Source organism: Schistocerca serialis, chromosome 12, assembly GCF_023864345.2.
Source record: "Schistocerca serialis cubense isolate TAMUIC-IGC-003099 chromosome 12, iqSchSeri2.2, whole genome shotgun sequence".
Lineage (NCBI taxonomy): Eukaryota > Metazoa > Arthropoda > Insecta > Orthoptera > Acrididae > Schistocerca > Schistocerca serialis.
Genome location: NC_064649.1, coordinates 122,777,398 through 122,794,208, shown reverse-complemented (window position 1 = coordinate 122,794,208; position 16,811 = coordinate 122,777,398). Strand labels below are relative to the sequence as shown.

The window sequence follows — 16,811 nt, the reverse complement described above, 5'->3', positions numbered from 1 at the left end:
GTCACTATTAATGGACCACCCTGTATAAGTTGTTCTACACTCACGTGGTATGTACCAACATGAGACAGCTATCTCCACTGAACAGTGGAGGTAGCTGAGTGATGCACAAGGAAGAGAGATTACTGAGTGTAGATGTAAGCAAGCAGTTCGACACGGTTTGTTGTGCCGGCAGGTCGGCGATGACTGGCGCATGGCGGACCAGTTCCTGGTTCTGGGGCTCCATCCAGCTCTGCGTGAGGACGCATCCTCCGCCACGCACCCCATGACCTATAACGTCAGTACGCCACAGCAAATTGCGGCCATCTTCGATACCGTCAACTACGACAAAGGTGGGTGTACGCCTCTTTACCTGCTCATCCGCGCGGGATTAGCCGAGCGTAGCGTTCCAAAGGATTGAAGAAGGGCACAGGTCATCCCCGTTTACAAGAAGGGACGTCGAACAGATGTGCAGAACTATAGACCTATATCTCTAACGTCGATCAGTTGTAGAATTTTGGAACACGTATTATGTTCGACGTTGGGTAACAGAAGAAATATTGAATTTAATTGATGAAAGGAGAAAATATAAAAATGCAGTAAATGAAGCAGGCAAAAAGGAATACAAACGTCTCAAAAATGACATCGACAGCAAGTGCAAAATAGCTAAGCAGGGATGGCTAGAGGACAAATGTAAGGATGTAGAGGCTTGTCTCACTAGGGGTAAGATAGATATTGCCTACAGGAAAATTAAAGAGACCTTTGGAGAGAAGAGAACCACTTGTATGAATATCAAGAGCTCAGATGGCAACCCAGTTCTAAGCAAAGAAGGGAAGGCAGAAAGGTGGAAGGAGTATATAGAGGGTTTACACAAGGGCGATGTACTTGAGGACAATATTATGGAAATGGAAGAGGATGTAGATGAAGACGAAATGGGAGATAAGATACTGCGTGAAGAGTTTTACAGAGCACTGAAAGACCTGAGTCGAAACAAGGCCCCGGGAGTAGACAACATTCCATTAGAACTACTGATGGCCTCGGGAGAGCCAGTCATGACAAAACTCTACCATCTGGTGAGCACGATGTATGAGACAGGCGAAATACCCTCAGACTTCAAGAAGAATATAGTAATTCCAATCCCAAAGAAAGCAGGTGTTGACAGATGTGAAAATTACCGAACTATCAGTTTAATAAGTCACAGCTGCAAAAGACTAACGCGAATTCTTTACAAACGAATGGAAAAACTGGTAGAAGCCGACCTCGGGGAAGATCAGTTTGGATTCCGTAGAAATGTTGGAACACGTGAGGCAATACTGACCTTACGACTTATCTTAGAAGAAAGATTAAGAAAAGGCAAACCTACGTTTATAGCATTTGTAGACTTAGAGAAAGCTTTTGACAATGTTAACTGGAATACTCTCTTTCAAATTCTGAAGGTGGCAGGGGTAAAATACAGGGAGCGAAAGGCTATTTACAATTTGTACAGAAACCAGATGGCAGTTATAAGAGTCGAGGGGCATGAAAAGGAAGCAGTGGTTTGGAAAGGAGTGAGACAGTGTTTTAGCCTCTCCCCGATGTTATTCAATCTGTATATTGAGCAAGCAGTAAAGGAAACAAAAGAAAAATTCGGAGTAGGTATTAAAATTCATGGACAAGAAGTAAAAACTTTGAGGTTCACCGATGACATTGTAATTCTGTCAGAGACAGCAAAGGACTTGGAGGAGCAGTTGAACGGAATGGATAGTGTCTTGAAAGGAGGATATAAGATGAACATCAACAAAAGCAAAACGAGGGTAATGGAATGTAGTCGAATTAAGTCGGGTGATGCTGAGGGAATTAGATTAGGAAATGAAACACTTAAAGTAGTAAAGGAGTTTTGCTATTTGGGGAGCAAAATAACTGATGATGGTCGAAGTAGAGAGGCTATAAAATGTACAATGGCAATGGCAATGGCAAGGGAAGCGTTGCTGAAGAAGAGAAATTTGTTGACATCGAGTATAGATTTAAGTGTCAGTAAGTCATTTCTGAAAGTATTTGTACGGAGTGTAGCCACATATGGAAGTGAAACGTGGACGATAAATAATTTGGACAAGAAGAGAATAGAATCTTTCGAAATGTGGTGCTATAGAAGAATGCTGAAGATTAGATGGGTAGATCACATTACTAAAGAGGGGGTACTGAATAGAATTGAGGAGAAGAGGAGTTTGTGGTACAACTTGACTAGAAGAAGGGATCCCTTGGTAGGACATGTTTTGAGGCATCAAGTGATCACAAATTTAGCATTGGAGGGCACCATGGAGCGTAAAAATCGTAGAGGGAGACCAAGAGATGAATACACTAAGCAGATTCAGAAGGATGTAGGTTGCAGTAGGTACTGGGAGATGAAGAAGCTTGCACAGGATAGAGTAGCATGGAGAGCTGCATCAAACCAGTCTCAGGACTGAAGACCACAACAACAACAACATTATGTTCGAGTCTAATGACTTTTCTGGAAACTAGAAATCTACTCTGTACGAATCAGCATGGGTTCCGAAAAAGACGATCGTGTGAAACCCAGCTCGCGCTATTCGTCCACGAGACTCGGAGAGCCATAGTCACGGGTTCCCAGGTAGATGCCGTGTTTCTTGACTTCCGCAAGGCGTTCGATACAGTTCCCCACAGTCGGTTAATGAACAAAGTAACAGCATATGGACTATCAGACCAATTGTGTGATTGGATTTGAAGAGTTCCTAGATAACAGAACGCAGCATGTAATTCTCAATGGAGGAAAGTCTTCCGAAGTAAGAGTGATTTCAGGTGTGCCGCAGGGGAGTGTCGTAGGACCGTTGCTAATCGCAATATACATAAATGACCTTGTGGATAACATCGGAAGTTCACTGAGGCGTCTTGCGGATGATGCTGTGGTGTATCGAGAGGTTGTAACAATGGAAAATTGTACTGAAATGCAGGAGGATCTGCAGCGAATTGACGCGTGGTGCAGGGAATGGCAATTGAATCTCATTGTAGACAAGCGTAATGTGCTGCGAATACAAAGAAAGAAAGATCCTTTATCATTTAGCTACAATATAGCAGGTCAGCAATTGGAAGCAGTTAATTCCATAAATTATCTGGGATTGCGCATTAGGAGTGATTTAAAATGGAATGATCATATAACGTTGATCGTCGGTAAAGCAGATGCCAGACTGAGATTCATTGGAAGAACCCTAAGGAAATGCAATCCCAAAACAAAGTAAGTAGGTTACAGTACGCTTGTTCGCCCACTGCTTGAATACTGCTCAGCAGTGTGGGATCCGTACCAGATAGGGTTGATAGAAGTGATAGAGAAGATCCAACGCAGAGCAGCGCGCTTCGTTACAGGCTCATTTAGTAATCGCGAAAGCGTTACGGAGATGATAGATAAACTCCAGTGGAAGACTCTGCAGAAGAGACGCTCAGTAGCTCGGTACGGGCTTTTGTCGAAGTTTCGAGAACATACCTTCACCGAGGAGTCGAGCAGTATATTGCTCTCTCCTAAGTACGTCTCGCGAAGAGACCATGAGGATAAAATCAGAGAGATTAGAGCCCACACAGAGGCATACCGACAATCCTTCTTTCCACGAACAATACGAGACTGGAATAGAAGGGAGAACCGATAGCGGCACTCAAGGTACCCTCCGCCACGCACCGTCAGGTGGCTTGCGGAGTATGGATGTAGATGTAGATGTCTAGGGCGCTGCAGTCACGGACTGTGCGGCTGGTCCCCGCGGAGGTTCGAGTCCTCCCTCGGGCGTGGGTGTGTGTATGTCCTTAGGATATTTAGGTTAAGTAGTGTGTAAGTTTAGGGACTGATGACCTTAGCAGTTAAGTCCCATAAGATTTCATACACATTTGAACATTTTTTACCTGCTCATTCCTGAGCTAGGCATCATAAGTGAACGGTTTGTATTGGTTGGCAATACATTGTTCTGGGACATAATCTGCATAAAGTTCTTGACTGAAAAGATTGAAAGGTTCGCCAAGATTTGAGGTCATGTTCCAAATGAATAACATGTTTGTTAGAAATTAATTGAAACAGGTGGGTTAGTGAAAAAACGTAAACATTAAACACCTAAAAATTATGAGAACACTGGAGTTAGGATGTGATATTAAAAATCGTTGCCAAATGGAGAGGCGGTGTGCTGCTTCGAAAAAAATGTACACTGTAGATTCAAAAATGGCTCTGACCACTATGGGACTCAACTTCTGAGGTCATCAGTTCCCTATAACTCAGAACTACTTAAACCTAACTAACCTAAGGACATCACACACATCCATGCTCTAGGCAGGATTCGAACCTGCGACCGTGGTGGTCGCGCGGTTCCAGACTGTAGCACCTAGAACCGCTTTCACCCCGGCCGGCTACGCTGTAGGGTGTGATTAAATAAACAATCATGTGTGTAAAACATTCTCGGTTTATTTGCCGCGTCAGTTCGGGATAAAATCTCGAGCTTTCGGCGATAGTCACCATCGTCATCGTCAGTTGCTCCTAAAGATTATGATGGAGGCTATCGCCGAAAGCTCGAGATTTTATCCCGAACTGACGCGGCAAGAAAACCGAGAATGTTTTACATGTATGATTGTTTATTTAATCACACCCTACAGCGTAGACGGCCGAGGTGGCCGAGCGGTTCTAAGCGCTACAGTCTGGAATCGCGCGACCACTACGGTCGCAGGTTCGAATCCTGCCTCGGGCATGGATGTGTATAATGTCCTTAAGTTAGTTAGGTTTAAGTAGTTCTAAGCTCTAGGGGACTGATGACCTCAGAAGTTGAGTCCCATAGTGGTCAGAGCCATTTTTGAATCTACAGCGTCCATTTTTTTCGCAGCAGCACATTTGGCAACGATTTTTAATTTCACATCCTAACTGCAGTGCCGTAGCGAAGGACTTCGTTCTCAATCATATACACCGAAGCGCCAAAGAAATTGGTATAGGCATGCGTATTCAAATGGAGAGATATGTAAACAGGCAGAATACGGCGCTGCGGTCGGCAACGCTTATATAAGACAACAAGTGTCTGGCGCAGTCGTTAGATCGGTTACTCCTGCTACATTGGCAGGTTATCAAGATTTAAGTGAGCTTGAACGTAGTGCTATAGTCGGCGCATGTGCGATGGGACACAGCATCTCCGAGGTAGCGACGAAGTGGGGATTTTCCGATACGACCGTTTCACAAATGTTCTCTGAATATCAGGATTCCAGTAAAACATTAAATCTCCAACATCGCTACAGCCGGAAATAGATCCTGCAAGAACAGGACCGACGACGACTGAAGAGAATCGTTCAACGTGACAGAAACGCAGCCCTTCCGGAAATTGCTACAGTTTTCAATGGTGGGCCGTCAACAAGTGTCAGCGTGCGAACCATTCAAGGAAACATCATCGATATGGGCTTTCAGAGCCGAACGCCTACTTATATACCCTTGATGACTGCACGACACAAAGCTGTACGCCTGTCGTTGGCCCGTCAACACCGACATTGGACTGTTGATGACTGGAAACATGTTGCCTGGTCGAACGAGTCTTGTTTCAAATTGTATCGAGCGGATGGACGTGAACGGATATGGAGACAATCTCATGATTCCATGGACTCTGCATGTCAGCAGGGGACTGTTCAAGCTGGTGGAGGCTCTGTAATGGTGTGGGGCGTGTGCAGTTGGAATGATATGGACCCCTGATACGTTTAGATACGACTCTGACGGTGACAAGTACGTAAGCATCCTGTCTGATCACCTGCATCCATTCATGTCCACTGTGCATTCCAAAGAATGTGTGCATCCCAGCAGGATAAAGCGACACCCACACGTCCAGAATTGCTACAGAGTGGCTCCAGGAATATTCCTCTGAGTTTGAACACTTTCGCTGGCCACCAAACCCCCCCAGACACGGACAATATTGAGCACATCTGGGATGCGTTGCGATGTGCTGTTCAGATGATATCTCTACACCGGATTTATGGACAGCCCTACAGGATTTATGGTGTCGATTCCCTCCAGACATTAGTCGAGTCCATGCCACATCCTGCTGCGGCACTCGTGCGTGCTCCCAGGAGCCTTTACGATAGTAGGCAGGTGTGCTAGTTCCTTTGGCTCTTCAGTGCATTTGATAGTGTAGGCAGGCGTTCCCAGATGGAGGTATGCAAGGACATTTCAGGTGATACATATACAAGTACGCAAAACAAATAGTAATACAAGTAAAATTTTTCTCTTATGTTACTTTATTTATTTTTAAAGTAACATGTGACTGACAAGGGAACCTCCCCATCGCACCCCCCTCAGATTTAGTTATAAGTTGGCACAGTGGATGGGTCTTTAAAAACTGAACACAAATCAACCGAGAAAACAGGAAGAAGTTGTGTGGAACTATGAAAAAATAAGCAAAATATACAAACTGAGTAGTCCATGTGGAAGATAGGCAACAACAAGCCCACGGTGAGCTCAGAAGCGCCGTGGTCCCGTGGTTAGCGTGAGCAGCTGCGAAGCGAGAGGTCCTTGGTTCAAGCTTTCCCTAGGTTGAAGTGTTTAATTTTTTATTTTCAGTTTATGTGACAAACTCTTATGATTTCATCACTTTTTTGGGAGTGATGAGCACATCCACAAGAAAACCTAAATCGGGCAAGGTAGAAAAATCTTTTTACCCATTCGCGAAGTGTACAAGTTAGGTGGCTCGACAAGATATTCCTGTCATGTGACGCGCATGCCGTCACCAGTGTCGTATAGAATATATCAGACGTGTTTTCCTGTGCAGGAATCGGTTGACCTATGACCTTGCGATCAAATGTTTTCGATTCCCATTGGGGAGGCACGTCCTTTCGTCTACTAATCGCACGGTTTTGCGGTGCGGTCGCAAAACACAAACACTAAACTTATTACAGTGAACAGAGACGTCAATGAACGAACAGACAGATCATAACTTTGCGAAAATAAAGATAGTAAACTTTTCACTCGAGGGAAGATTTGAACCAAGGACCTCTCACTCCGCAGCTGCTCACGCTAGCCACGGGACCACGGCGATCCTGAACGCACACTATCCTTGATGTTGCCTATCCTGCGCATGCACTACTCAGTTTGTATATTTTGTTTATTTTTTGATAGTTCCACACAACTTCTTCCTGTTTTCTCGATTGATCTGTGTTCAGTTTTTCAAGGCCTATCCACTGTGCCAACTTATAACTAAATCTGAGGGGGGTGTGATGGGGAGGTTCCCTTGTGAAAAAACTGACAAAAGTAGCATCCGCATAATATTAAAGAAAACAGACTTACCACAGAATCTTTGTTTCGGACTGTTTCTTCTCTACACTTCCCTAGATTAATCATCACCGCCTGGGCTGCGAATTGCTCATATTGTTTTGAAGTTGGCAGTATTTTGATCCAGTCTTGTCGGCGATCATCCGAAAGTTTTCGTGCCGCCTTGCAACTGCCGCTAACTTTTGCAGTGTACCAGTGTGTGGTGATGCAGTAATCATTACACAACGAACGGTTTATTATTGTTACTGTCGCATTGTTGGGTGTTACATTAAATAACATTCTGATACGAAGACAGACTGCGTTTGAAATCGAAGTGTGCATTTTGCAACAAGCATCCACCCCTCCCCCACCTCTAGGTTCGTTAAAAAGTGAAGAAGCTGTAGTAGTACTTTAATATTTCTCAAAAGTCAAGTAGTACACTGTGAAAAAAAGTATGGGAACCCCAGTTTAGTGATTATCAGCATATTACACCATGTTCCAAACATAGTATAGACCAAAATTACTTTAAACAAACAGAAACCACCTTTATTTCTCGAAGCCATGCTGATACTGCAACTGAAGCGCCAAAGAAACTGGTATAGGCATGCGTATTCAGATACAGAGATATGTAAACAGGCGTTGAGGTTGGCAACGCCTATATAAGACAACAAGTGTCTGGCGAAGTTCTTAAGCTGTCGGCACACAGACCGAGCTTCCGAACGTTGAGCGTGCCGAGTTTCTGCCCTTCACAGCGTGGAACAGCACGTTCGGGAGTCTTTCTGAACGTGCAGGGCAATATCTGGCATGTCAGATTTTCTGAGCGTGCGTCTGAGCGTTAACCAATGAGATGGCACAACGCCACCTACGTCACATGCACGCCGTCTCCCTTCAGTACAGAGTTGTGAGGCGCCATATTGGCATTCATTTCAAGCCTGTATGTATATATGCCGTTTCTGAGCACCAGCAAAATGAGAATCTCTCGAACACCGGTTGTTAACTGTGTGATTTGTTGCAATAAAGTAATGATAAACATCATATACGTGGCAAAAGAATTATTGTAACTTATGTATTATCTGAGTATGCCATTTGAAGCCAGCAACTCACTGAGGATCCACCAAAAAACGCATTTTTCTTGGTACAATTTGTTATAGTTAAATTTCAGTTAGTAACATAGCTACGAGTAAAGCTTCTAGCAAGAAGCAAGATACTAGGATAGGATGTTTGCACTATGTTATTCGATCAGTTTAGTGAGTAGTGTTTCTAGCTCTCACAAGGGGAGGCCGCCATTTGTGAAATTCAGATTCGATTCACACTGCGCATAATAAAAGCTCATGGCCAGAGGTGTAATGTGGCAAAGCACCAAGATGCACTTCTCAGCCGTTGTCGAGAAAATCGACAGGTAAAAGAAACCGTTGCGGTGAAATACTCTCTACGATTAATAATTTTCCGCAGCGTCGTGGCGCAAGGGTAAGCGCTCGGGTTCGTAATCCGAAGGTCGCCGCATCGAATCTCGCGCCATGCAACCTTTGTTTTTAGTATTTGTTTTTTGTAATACAAATATATATATATATATATATATATATATATATATATATATATATATATATATATATATATCGTGGGGTGTCTATTCTAATTCGAACGTTTGACTTACACTATACGTATTCGTTTCAGAATATCGTTTCTACGTCTTCCGTTAACTATACGTGGTAAACATTATGAAGACAATAAGACAATTAATAACATTTGTGAAATACAACTTTGTTTGCGGAAAAGATAATCATGTTCGAAGTCGCCAGGTTTTCCACGACAAACGACTTTCAACAACTTATTGTATGCATAATTGTTGCAACTGATTGCCGGGAATTATATATATATAGGGTGTTTCAAAAATGACCGGTATATTTGAAACGGCAATAAAAACTAAACGAGCAGTGATAGAAATACACCGTTTGTTGCAATATGCTTGGGACAACAGTACATTTTCAGGCAGACAAACTTTCGAAATTACGGTAGTTACAATTTTCAACAACAGATGGCGCTGCGGTCTGGGAAACTCTATAGTACGATATTTTCCACATATCCACCATGCGTAGCAATAATATGGCGTAGTCTCTGAATGAAATTACCCGAAACCTTTGACAACGTGTCTGGCGGAATGGCTTCACATGCAGATGAGATGTACTGCTTCAGCTGTTCAATTGTTTCTGGATTCTGGCGGTACACCTGGTCTTTCAAGTGTCCCCACAGAAAGAAGTCACAGGGGTTCATGTCTGGCGAATAGGGAGGCCAATCCACGCCGCCTCCTGTATGTTTCGGATAGCCCAAAGCAATCACACGATCATCGAAATATTCATTCAGGAAATTAAAGACGTCGGCCGTGCGATGTGGCCGGGCACCATCTTGCATAAACCACGAGGTGTTCGCAGTGTCGTCTAAGGCAGTTTGTACCGCCACAAATTCACGAAGAATGTCCAGATAGCGTGATGCAGTAATCGTTTCGGATCTGAAAAATGGGCCAATGATTCCTTTGGAAGAAATGGCGGCCCAGACCAGTACTTTTTGAGGATGCAGGGACGATGGGACTGCAACATGGGGCTTTTCGGTTCCCCATATGCGCCAGTTCTGTTTATTGACGAAGCCGTCCAGGTAAAAATAAGCTTCGTCAGTAAACCAAATGCTGCCCACGTGCATATCGCCGTCATCAATCCTGTGCACTATATCGTTAGCGAATGTCTCTCGTGCAGCAATGGTAGCGGCGCTGAGGGGTTGCCGCATTTGAATTTTGTATGGATAGAGGTGTAAACTCTGGCGCATGAGACGATACGTGGATGTTGGCGTCATTTGGACCGCAGCTGCAACACGGCGAACGGAAACCCGAGGCCGCTGTCGGATCACCTGCTGCACTAGCTGCGCGTTGCCCTCTGTGGTTGCCGTACGCGGTCGCCTTACCTTTCCAGCACGTTCATCCGTCACGTTCCCAGTCTGTTGAAATTTTTCAAACAGATCCTTTATTGTATCGCTTTTCGGTCCTTTGGTTACATTAAACCTCCGTTGAAAACTTCGTCTTGTTGCAACAACACTGTGTTCTAGGCGGTGGAATTCCAACACCAGAAAAATCCTCTGTTCTAAGGAATAAACCATGTTGTCTACAGCACACTTGCACGTTGTGAACAGCACACGCTTACAGCAGAAAGACGACGTACAGAATGGCGCACCCACAGACTGCGTTGTCTTCTATACCTTTCACATCACTTGCAGCGCCATCTGTTGTTGAAAATTGTAACTACTGTAATTTCGAAAGTTTGTCCGCCTGAAAATGTACTGTTGTCCCAAGCATATTGCAACAAACGGTGTATTTCTATCGCTGCTCGTTTAGTTTTTATTGCCATTTCAAATATACCGGACATTTTTGAAACACCCTGTGTGTGTGTCTATATATATATATATATATATATATATATATATATATATATATTTGAATTACAAAGAACAAATACTAATATAAAAAAAAGTTGCATGGCGCGAGATTCGATCCGGCGATCTTCGGATTACCAACCCGAGCGCTTACCGCTGCGGCACGACGCTGTGGAAAACTATTAATCGTAGAGAGTATTTCACCGCAACGGTTTCTTTTAACTGTCTATTTTCTCGACAACGGCTGAGAAGTGCATCTTGGTGCTTTGCCACATTGCACCTCTGGCCATGAGCTTTTATTATGCGCAGTATGAATCGAATCTGAATTTCACAATTGGCCGTCTCCCCTTGTCAATATGATGTGTGATATGGTGGTGGTTCGTGTACCGCCACGTCGAATTTTTTTTCCCCCTAACATCCACGTGTTTAATAGGTTCTGATGTTTCATATTAGTTTAATATAACTATATTGTTATGTAAATATAAGTTCACCTTTTTTTTAGTTAATCTACGGGACAGCCTGCGCTTCTTGTATAAAGATATTTTGGTCCATTGTCTTTAATGTTTCGTAATTCACTTGTTGCAAAGGTTCTGCTACTGGGTAGGAATGACCTTGGGGTTATACTAAAATGTGGGAATCATGAAATAATATTTATCTTATGTGGAGAGTTATTGCAAATTTGTAACGGAACTAGCCTGTGTCCTTATTGACTGGAGATGGTACTTTCTGTCTTAAAACATTACATGGATATTGAAGTTTTTATTTGTGTATATTGCATGTTGAACAATGTGACTATCTTATGGACAATGGAGGAAATGTGCGTTTTAATAGAGCTAACGTGGGAATTTTGTGCGCGCCCATTTAGTAAACCGTGTGATTTACGAAGTAGAAACATCCCACAACTGCCGCTGGAATGCGTTGCAATCGTGTATACCACGTTGGGTCCCCCGTACCGTATCACAAGTCACATCGTTCCTGAGCGTTCAGCAGCACGCTGAACTTGGCACGCTCAGCGTTTCCGTTCGACAGCACGGTCCGTGTGCCGACGGCTTTAGATCGGTTACTGCTGCTACAATGGCAGGTTATCAAGATTCAAGTGAGTCTGAAAGTGGTGTTATAGTCGGCGCACGAGAGATGGAACACAGTATCTATGAGGTAGCAATGAAGTGGGGGCTTTCTCGTACCACCATTTACGGAGTGTATGTGAATATCAGGAATCCACTAAAACATCAAATCTCCGTCATCGCTGTGGCCCCAAAATGATCCTGCAAGAACGGGACCAACGACGACTGAAGAGAATCTTTCAGCGTGACAAAAGTGCAACCCTTCCGCAAACTGCTGCAGATTTCAGTGCTGAGTCAACAAGCGTTAGCATGCAAAATATCCAACGAAACATCAGTGACATGGGCTTTCGGGGTCGAAGGCCCACTCGTGTACCCTTGATGACGGCACGACACAAAGCTTTACACTTAGCCTTGGCCCGTCAACACCGACATTGGACCGTTGGACCTTTGCCAACTCTCTGCACAGTGTGGTCAAAATTCCCCCAACCTCTCCCCTAACCCACCCACAGTTGAGGAGTATCTAATCCGCTACGTTCTTGATACGTGTGCAATCATCTCCAGAACAGTGTGGCATACTAAAATTTCCAGGTCGACGGCCTGAAGGTACGCATGGGGAATTGTGCGATCGACTGCTTACTTTTTCTGTGTTTAAATTTTAGTTTGTGTATTGGTCTGCCCGCAATTTTCCTACATCTGCATCTATATCTACATCTACATGCATACTCCGCAATCCACCATACGGTGCGTGGCGGAGGGTACCTCGTACCACAACTAGCATCTTCTCTCCCTGTTCCACTCCCACACAGAACGAGGGAAAAATGACTGCCTATATGCTCTGTACGAGCCCTGATCTCTCTTACCTTTGTGGTCTTTCCGCGAAATTTAAGTTGGCGGCAGTAAAATTGTACTGCAGTCAGCCTCAAATGCTGGTTCTCTAAATTTCCTCAGTAGCGATTCACGAAAAGAACGCCTCCTTTCCTCCAGAGACTCCCACTCGAGTTCCTGAAGCATTTCCGTAACACTCGCGCGATAATCAAACCTACCAGTAAAAAATCTAGCAGCCCGCCTCTGAATTGCTTCTATGTACTCCCTCAATCCGACCTGATAGGGATCCCAAACGCTCGAGCAGTACTCAAGAATAGGTCGTATTAGTGTTTTATAAGCGGTCTCCTTTACAGATGAACCACATCTTCCCAAAATTCTACCAATGAGCCGAAGACGACTATCCGCCTTCCCCACAACTGCCATTACATGCTTGTCCCACTTCGTATCGCTCTGCAATGTTACGCTCAAATATTTAATCGACGTGACTGTGTCAAGCGCTACACTACTAATGGAGTATTCAAACATTACGGGATTCTTTTTCTATTTATCTGCATTAATTTAGCTGGCCAGTGTGGCCGAGCGGTTCTAGGCGCTTCAGTCTGGAACCGGGCGACCGCTACAGTCGCAGGTTCGAGTCCTGCCTTGGGCGTGGATGTGTGTGATGTCCTTAGAATAGTTAGCTTTAAGTAGTTCTAAGTTCTAGGGGACTGACGACCTCAGATGTTAAGTCCCATAGTGCTCAGAGACATTTGAACCATTTTTTGCATTAATTTACCTTTATCTATATTTAGAGTTAGCTGCCATTCTTTACACCAGTCACAAATCCTGTCCAAGTCATCATGTATCCTTCTACAGTCACTCAACGACGACACCTTCCCGTACACCACAGCATCATCAGCAAACAGCCGCACATTGCTATCCACCCTCTCCAAAAGATCATTTATGTAGATAGAAAACAAACTTCTCCTAGCATAACACTGTACCCATACAGCTACCCCCTCCCCTAGGAATGGCCTAATACGCCGATCCATACGTTTGCAGTACGTCCCACATTGAGTTCTGTGCCTATTTCGCGCATTGTTGCTTGTCTGCTAGCACTGACAACCCTGTGCAAATGCCGCTGCTCTCGGTCGTTAAGTGAAGACCGTCGGCCACTGCGTTGTAACGCCTGAAATTTAGTATTCTCGGCACGCTGTTGACGCTGTGGATCTCTGGAATATCGAGTTCCCTAACGATTTCCGAAATGGAGCGTCCCATGTGACTAGTTTCAACCACTATACTGCGTTCAAAGTCTTTTAATTCCCGTCTTGCTGCTATAGTAACGTCGGAAATGTATTCACACGACTCACCTGAGTACAAATGAAGCTTTGCCAACGTACTCCCGTTCTAAACCTTCCGTACGCGATACTATCTGTATATGTGCATATCGTTATCTCTCATGACTTTTTGCCATCTCATTGTATTTCATTTAGTACTATAAAACGCTTTTTCTAGAACTACATGTGCTTTTAATGAATGTCTATCTTTTTTAAATGCAGTGCTTAATATCATCTCTTTCTTTTGTCTTCAGCCGCGTCTGTCATCCGTATGTTCGAGCACATACTTGGAACTGACAGTTTCCGCGCCGGCCTGAAGACGTATCTTCAAAACAAGTAAGTACATCTACATCTACATCTACATCTACATGGTTACTCTGCAATTGTCGGCCGCTGTGGCCGAGCGGTTCTAGGCGCTTCACTCCGGAACCGCGCTGCTGTTACGGTCACAGGTTCGAATCCTGCCTCGGGCAAGGATGCGTGTGACGCCCTTAGGTTAGTTAGGTTTAAGCAGTTCTAACTCTAGGGGACTCATGACCTCAGATGTTGTCCCATAGTACTCAGAGCCATTTGAACCATTTGAGCTCTGCAATTCACACTTAAGTGCTTGGCAGAGGGTTCATCGAACCATTTTCATACTACTTCTCTACCATTCCACTCTCGAATGGCACGTGAGAAAAAGGAACACCTAAATATTTCCTTTCGAGCTCCGATTTCTCTTATTTTATTATGGTGATCATTTCTTCCTACGTAGGTGGGTGTCAACAAAATATTTTCGCATTCGGAAGAGAAAGTTAGTGATTGAAATTTGGTATATAGATCTCGCCGCAAAGAAAACCGCCTTTGTTTCAGTGACTGCCACCCCAGCTCGCGTATCATATCAGTGACACTCTCACACCTACTGCGCGATAACACGAAACGAGCTACCCTTATTTGCATTTGTCTTCCGTCAATCCTACCTGGTAAGGATCACACACCGCGCAGCAATATTCCTGCAGAGGACGGACAAGTGTAGTGTAGGCTGTCTCTTTCGTGGGTTTGTCGCATCTTCTAAGTATTCTGTCAACAAAGCGCAGTCTTTGTTTCGCCTTCCCCACAATATTATCTATGTGGTCTTTCCTACGTATATAGTCGAATTGACAGCCCTTAGATTTGTGTGATTTATCGTATACCCAAAATTTATCGGATTTCTTTTAGTATCCATGTGGATGACCTCGCACTTTTCTTTGTTTAGTGCCAATTGCCACTTTTCGCACCATACAGATATTCTCTCTAGATCACTTTGTAATTGGAATTGATCGTTTGATGATTTTACTAGACGGTAAACTACAGCGTCATCTGCAAACAATCTAAGGCGGCTGCTCAGATTATCACCTAGATCATTTATGTAAATCAGGAACAGCAGAGGGCCTATGACACTACCTTGCGGAACGCCAGATATCACTTCTGTTCTACTCGATGGTTTACCGTCTATCGCTGCGAACTGTGACCTCTCCGAGAGGAAATCACGAATCCAGTCACACAACTGAGACGACACTTCATACGCACGCAATTTGATTAATAGTCGCTTGTGAGGAACGGTATGAAAAGCCTTCTGGAAATCTAGGAATACGGAATCGATCTGAGATCCCTTGTCGACAGCACTCATTACGTCATGGGAATAAAGAACTAGCTGTGTTGCGCAAGAACGATATTTTCTGAATCCGTGTTGGTTATGTATCAATAAGTCATTTTCTTCGAGGTGATTCATAATGTTCGAGCACAGTATATACTCCAAAATCCTACTGCAAATTGAGGTCAGTGATACGGGTCTGTAATTCAATAGGTTACTCCTATTTCCTTTCTTGAATATTGGTGTGACCTGTGCTACTTCCCAGTTTTTAGGAACAGACGTTTCGTCAAGTGAGAGGTCGTATATGATTGCTAAGAAAGGCGCTATTGTGTCTGCATACTCTGAAAGGAGACTGATTGGTACACCATCTGGACCGGAAGATTTGGCTTTCTTAAGTGATTTGAGTTGTTTCGCAACAGCTAACATATCTACTTTTATGTCACCCATGCTAACAGCTGTTCTGGTTTCGAATTCTGGAATATTTACTTCATCTTCTTTCGTGAATTACGGAAAACTGTATTTAGTAACTCTGCTTTAGTGGCACCATCATCGGTAACATTTCCATCGCTATCGCGCAGTGACGGCATTGACTGTTTTTTGCCACTGGTGTACTTTACATACGACCAGAATCTCTTTGGGTTTTCTACCATATTTTGAAACAATGTTTCATTGTGGAAAGTATTAAAAGCATCTCGCACTGACGTCCGCACTAAATTTCGAGCTTCCGTGAAACTTAGTCAGTCCTGAGTATTTTGCGTTCTTCTGAATTTGGCATGCATTTTTCGTTGCCTCTGCAACAGTGTTCTGACGTGTTTTGTGTACCATGCTGGATCAGTCCCGTCTCTTAGTAACTTTTGCGGTATGAATCTATCTATTGCCGTCGATACTGTATCTTGGAGTTTGAGCCATATGTGGTATACACTTACATAAGTAGCATGGAAGGAATGGAGACTCTCTCTTAGGAAAGCATCAAGCGAATTTTTATCTGCTGTTTTAAATAGATATATTTTGCGTTTATTTTTAGTGGTTTTCGTTGATATGGTTTTGAGCCTCGCTACGATGACCTTGTGTTCACTAATCCCTGTGTCTATCATGACGCTCTCTATTAGATCAGGATTATTTGTGGCTAAGATGTCAAGCGTGTTTTCGCAACCATTTACAATTCGTGTGGGCTCATGAACTAATTGTTCAAAGTAATTCTCAGAGAAAGCGTTTAGTACAATTTCGGAAGATCTTTTCTGCCTACCACCGGCTTTGAACATGTATTTTCGCGAAGAAATCGAAGGTAGACTGAAGTCTCCACCAATTATAACTGTATGAAGCAGCGGTTCGTTTTGACAAAGCAAACCGTGGACATGATT

At 43.8% G+C, this 16,811-nt stretch overlaps 1 protein-coding gene across 1 annotated transcript in view; it reads left to right on the top strand.

The window, feature by feature from the left end:
• LOC126427989 (aminopeptidase N-like) overlaps positions 1 to 16,811 on the top strand; it is a 126,880-nt gene that overhangs the window by 6,313 nt on the left and 103,756 nt on the right. Inside the window, exons 2-3 of the mRNA XM_050089874.1 lie at positions 173 to 329; positions 14,093 to 14,174. Coding sequence (XP_049945831.1) covers positions 173 to 329; positions 14,093 to 14,174 — 239 coding nt within the window. The remainder of the gene's footprint in view (positions 1 to 172; positions 330 to 14,092; positions 14,175 to 16,811) is intronic.